General features: G+C 47.4%; 1 protein-coding gene across 1 annotated transcript; it reads left to right on the top strand.

Moving 5' to 3' along the window:
* Nucleotides 1-4,299: 4,299 nt before the first annotated feature.
* On the top strand, nucleotides 4,300-6,107 carry FSST1_012026 (uncharacterized protein; the record flags this gene model as incomplete). The annotated part of the gene is made up of 2 exons (XM_083235215.1): nucleotides 4,300-4,324; nucleotides 4,540-6,107. 2 exons carry the CDS (start codon nucleotides 4,300-4,302, stop codon nucleotides 6,105-6,107), a joined length of 1,593 nt encoding a protein of 530 aa, XP_083081722.1.

Below are 6,107 nucleotides of genomic sequence, written 5' to 3'. Positions count from 1 at the left end.
CTTGGTCTGAGTAATCACTACGGGTGCCCTTGCGTCGAGAGATTGTAAGTTATTGGTGTCGATGTCTTTTGGTATGCCGGCATACTGTTGTCCAAGTAAGATTTTCGATACAGCCCGTGTCTGGAGGCCTAACATTCTTGACCAGAAACGTTTGCGATGCCAGTCGCAATTGATGAGACTTGAGCTCAGAACCCTGGCTCAGAGCTGAATAAGGCTAAGAAGGAGAGTTAAGTGATCAAATATTCACATAGGGGCCTCGGTGGCCATCCAGTTGACGATCATATAGATGTATGATCCAGTCAGCTTGTAAGAAATGAGAGCAAGAGAAAGAAAGTAGGTATCACGGCCAAACACTGTGATAGGAAATCAAGAATGAGCGAATAACGTTACAACAAGAAGAGAATGTAAGGGTTCGAAACAAGGAAAGGACACCAAGAGAAACAGAAACACAGAGAGAAAGAGGAAAAAAGTCAAGACGGAGAATGTGAGAAGAGAACAAAACGATAATATGATCGCCCAGAAGGGGGGAAGACGGCCAGGACGAGGTAACCCGAAGGGGAGGGGACCAAACGCTTCTACTACTAGCGTTTTACCTGAAGCCAGATAGAACAGCATATATTCAGTTCAGGTGCCGTAGACCAGGATTATCATGGCGCGATACCCTGTCCTGCGACAGATTTGAAGCACGACAACCTCCCCACGTTGTCTGAGCTTAACTGCGCTACACTAGTAGCGCATACAGTCAATACTACAGTCTAAGCTGTGGCCAAAGTAGCCAAAGGCACAAACAACGGACGGGATTGTCTGCCATCCTTCTGGGAATCCTGGCTTGTATGGTTGGATATCCATGCATGTTGTTGATGTTTGTGTTTGTCTTGAGGCTCGAGTTGGACGATGTTGACATGAGCCAAATCTGATGGCATAGCACCCGCATTATGCCGCCATTTCTCATATTTTCTTGTTTCTTTTTGTTTGTTGAGCATCAAACATTGTAACTGTAAATGTCCATCGTCTCCGTTCAGGTGTGTGTAGGTGACAAGTGAGGATGCATGGTCGGCAACGTTTACTGTATATGGAGAGTGCTGGTGTTGCTGATGGATGGGAAAAGAGGTTCCGGCCATTAAACCACCCTTGCCTTGGCCTGAGCTAGGCTCCTTTAATCAAGCCTGAGGCTCAGTGTGGCACCTTCCATTCCGTGATTGTCAAGCGGGTTGGCAGGTTGGCAGGCTCTCTACAGAGTAGGCAGGGTTGGTTGATGACCTTGTGTCCGAGAACAATCCTACCAGCGTACCTACCTTACCTGAGACACCTGAATACCCGCCACCGTTTCTGGTGGTATCGCCAAGCAAACGCCTAAACGGGTTGATGGGCCCGCTAAAACAAGACACGGCGAATAGCCATCCCACGAAACAAAGCATCAGACGACACTCTGGAAAATTCTATTCCACCCAATTCTCCGTTCCAGGTTGCTATGTATAGCATCTCAGGTAGATACACACCAATTACACTACTGGACGCTCCCGCATTTCACCTGCATATTTGTACCTGAATTTCGTCCACACTGGGATGAGCCCAACATTAGTTCAGTTCAATACGACACATGACATTGATTAATCGCTCCTTATCCTACTATGTTGGTGCCAGGACCTAGGAGCACCCAAATCAACCCTCGGCCATCTTGCAATTACAAAGACCAACAGATGCACTGATCCTTTACGCACTGATAATTACGTACTTGACGAGTTCCTCCCATTTCAAAATGATCCTCCCCTTGATCCTGGCTTAGATCAGTCCATCCACTGCTCATCAGCTCGACCCATGTTCCCGGCCCCAACCGCCGCACTATAATGTAGGGATGCATGGGTCCCTGTTGTCTCGCCTCGAGTTAAGTTAACTCAATACTGTCATCGTTTCTCCTTCCTAGAATCTGCATTTTGTCACGAGCTGCGATTACCGAAAATAGAGGAAAAAACTATATTTCTCTTCATAGTGCTTAGGCGATCCGGACCAAATGGGTCTATTGACACTAAATTATCTAAATAACCTTAAAGTTGGCTAGGAAACGTGGGAGCTGGGTCTTGATACAGGAAAGTCTCCTCTGTTTCTTGAACCCTTGAATCGCCATGTCCTTGTTACAAAAGGAGCCCCTCCCGATTGATCACATCATCTTCACGAGCTGCAAGTATTTCACAGCCCGATATCAAAAGGAAGAAAAGTGACAGGATTGGCTCTTTCAATATATAGATGCTTTTTCTGACTCCCCTTTTAATTTCTAGAGAATTTATCTCTTGCATCATATACAATAACAAGCATGCTTAGCACCTTTCCAGGACGAAGCCCCTCTCACTATGCGTTCTTGTCTTCAATCGTGACCCGAGTAGACATGAAACCAACCCCTTTTGTTCTTCTGCCAGATGGGCGATGGTTTTCCCTGACGATGGGGCTGCTCAGTCATCAAATGTGCCTGATTGGGGGAAGTTCCTCAACAGGTCTAAGCACGAACTAATTTTTACTCTTTATCATATTTCCATCAACTGTAATAGATTGTCTGTCATAAACGAGAGTTGGTCCATGGAAAGAATCATGTTGTTTTACATTGGCTTAGTTATTTCCCCAAGTTTTAAAAACACCACAAGACGATTTCCCTAAGCAACAGAAAATGCCCTGTACAATCCAATATCTCGTCATAGCCAGGGCCTCTGCGTGTGAAAGAATAGGTATTTCCTCATAGCAACCGACACTCCGAAAGGAGCCGCACGCTTAACAGTAGATATAGGGTAACAATAAGTCAACAGTAGTGGCACAGTAGCGCCACAGGGCTTAACATCAGACCAAAACCTTATATTAGAATAAAAGCTCTGAACAGATGGTAAAAAATCCTCCCTCTGTGAAAGAATAGGTATATTTCTCATAATGGGAGATACTGGAGTCGATGCTATAGGGTAGGAAATACAACTTCTTGGCAGTTGGAAACTCCTACATCGAATCCTTCGTATCAGGAAGAGACAGGGGATCACTTGATGACAGTTCATAATTGACATCGTTTACCGGTGTTCCTATGGCGGCATGCCTTTGTGACCATCGCATTGGTCAAAGCCAACAGAACTGCACAGCCCTACCAGCATCGTTGAGTTTTAAGTATATTGCTATAGTTTTAAGTTGTATCATGAAATGGAGAACTCCTCTGATGTTAGTCTGTGTTTTGAGATTCCAAGCCACGAAAGAATGATCCTGAGTGTTTCATAAATATAAAATTTAATGCAATCAATCACCATATAACTGCTACTGAACTTACTCCTGTCTATCGATTGTCATGTGAGTTCACGACAAGTGTCACCAATATATCAGGTTGCCGAGGGATACCGTCGGTAGATGACAAACATGCATATAGAAAAAAGTGTTTAGTGGACCTGTTATTTGTGCATGAAGCATGAAGATGCACATGTACATACTTTACCGGATACATAGTACCACGGGCACCGTTTGCATTGAAGAAATGGGGTCTTGCTTGATCCTTGCAACTGTAGTCAGTCGACCAATCGCGGAAGCAAGGGTCCAGTTGCCGGCCAAACACAGAGTCTCATAAGCTCAGATCATGAAGAAGCCATTTGCTGTCAATATTCTAGAATCATTGCAATTTGTCGAGGGTTTAGGTTAGTAACTACTAACTACTAACTAGATAGGTTGAGTGTTTGTTGGTGCAAGTCAAGATCCATAATTTGCTCTGTTATGTGTTGTGCCTACCTTCCTTCATAGTTGTTCTTTCTCACGGCTGTTCCCGCATCCAAATGGACCGAGCCGATCTTGGCACTGACCTTTGGCCAAAACTTTTGAAGCTTCCAGTTCCAACACAATTAACTCACTTTTATCATCTCTCCTAAAAACGACCACTTTTGCCATCGCGTTTGTACAAAAGTTTTGCTTGATGACATTTGAATAGAATCGTTTTATTTTTTATTGGGTTCTGTTCAGAAGATTTGTCCTTTATAGCTCATCATTATCAGTACAGCTTCCCTTCATCACAAGATCGCATCGCTCACCTCTCACCTCTCGTCATTCAACAGCCAAGCCAGCCTGTGTCTTATGAGTTTTTCTTGAGGCAATTTACCAGGCCAAGCTGACTACCTGTTATCAATAATAGCTGCAGCAAATCAATACCATGTGAGTCTCTTCGTATACAAGATCGAATGACCTGGATCTATGCTGACGCCGTCCGCTCCTTTAGCATTTCCTGTAGCGGTCTGGTACCTTACATTACCTACACTGCTTAGTCGCGCCACTGCAACCACTTCAGCCGTCATGTTTGGCAACTTCACCACCTTTGGTAAGTCAGCTCGACCTCTCCTCGATTCGAACATCTCGTTACCTCCTCATTGGCATCCCCTGAGTTTCTCATGCTCGCAAAACACCTCATCACCCCCTCACTTCATTTCTCTGGCCTATCTCGCCTGCTGCCCCTCCCCCACACCTACGGCAGCTTCCCTGCAAGCTTCCTCCACCTGGATAGACCCTGGCTAAACTTTGTCATTCTCTCTTCAGCCGGCATCCCAGCCAAGAATAAGGTCGATCCCAAGGATGTCCCGCCTCCTACGCCTGTTACTCTTCCTCGTTTTCAACCATTTGCCCATATCGATGACCCCGTCGATGAGGCCGCTGCGCTTTCAGCCCTCCTTCGAAACACGGGGCGATCGACTGCTGCTCTTGGCCCTCTCGGTTTCTCTGCCATTGGCCTCAACCTGAACCTCGATGCTAAGCCTGCCGACCTCATTCCTGATTCGTCGTACATCCCTGATTTTGACGACTGGGAAAAACTGACGCCAGATGAGGCTCAAGAGAAGAACCAGTCCACTAGGAACCCCTTACGGAACGGCAGCGTTTCTCCTGGATGTCATGTTTATCTGGAGCGAAGGAAGGAACTGTCGAATGCCAACGAAGATGCCTTCCGAACTGTCAGAAGGCTCCCGGCGCCCAAAGGAAAGACTCAAGCTCGACTAGGGAACGCCTACGAGTTTTTCCGCTGCCTCGAAGCATTTACTTCTTTCTGGGATGACCCTACTCAGCCGCCACCACTCCCTCCATCGCCCGAAGCATCTGCCGAAGGCACAGCGTCTGGTGGCACCGTAAACTCGGAGGGTAAAAAGCCTGCGAGCCCCAAGCTCGACGATGGTTCCAGCTTCTTCAGAACCAGTGCCGGATCATCAATGCCGCTTGAATATCGCAACAATCTCATGACAGCTTTCGTCAAACTTGTTGCCTATGACTTTGGCTGCAATGTCTCACCCAGTCGAACTGAACCCCGACTTCATTTCAGCTCACCACATGGGTCTGGGTCTCGCAAATCATTCTGCCCCTCTGGCTGTCTCTTTGTATTCCAGAGCCCAACTACCCGTGAAGCCGCCCGCGCGGGTGTAATCCACGGACCTGTAGCTGCCGTTAGTGCTAGAGGGACAACTGACTTTACTCAGCCCGACCCCGAAATGGCACAGTCACTTGACCTCGCTCGAGAAATTGTAGCGGCTCTCATCACGGCGCAGCATCGTGCACGTGAAGGAAAGACGGAGAAGCGCTTTGGCGAGGGAGAGTGGTGGACGACCAAAAAGCGATGGGGAGGTGGCCCTGGAGGCCCTATCGGACGAGAGATCGAGAAGGATTCTGTGCAAGGCGACAAAGACGCAAAACCCAGTGACGAAAACGGCCTGCCTATGCCACTCGCGAAGAAAGCTCGTAAGAACATGAGTATCTATGACAACTACCGCATGATCCGACCTCCTGCAGCAACATGGGATAAGAAGGCTCAGTATGAGGCCATCGGAAGAGTTAAGGGGGCTGACTACGACGATGTCTTTGTGGTGAGCTCTCTGTTTCACCATGTCTCAATTCTCCGCGTCAGGGTACCAAGCCGACTGCTTGAAGTTCTAGACGGGGCACGCGAGACAGAAACAGACAGGCGTAGTTGGGGCAAGGTTGAGGCGTGGAGGAGCCCCTGGTACGATCTATTTGACACGGCGCAACGTCTAGCTGCTATGAAGCTAGTATGGGGGATGATGGCTTATCAGATGAGGAAAGATGATAGCAGTGATGGAGACGTCAGGATGGCTAATGCTTAA

The sequence above is a fragment of the Fusarium sambucinum genome, chromosome III (genome assembly GCF_050947815.1).
Source record: "Fusarium sambucinum isolate potato_lamoka chromosome III, whole genome shotgun sequence".
Classification (NCBI taxonomy): Eukaryota; Fungi; Ascomycota; class Sordariomycetes; order Hypocreales; family Nectriaceae; genus Fusarium; species Fusarium sambucinum.
Note: the sequence above shows the minus strand (reverse complement) of the source record. Positions and strands in the feature narration are given on the sequence as shown.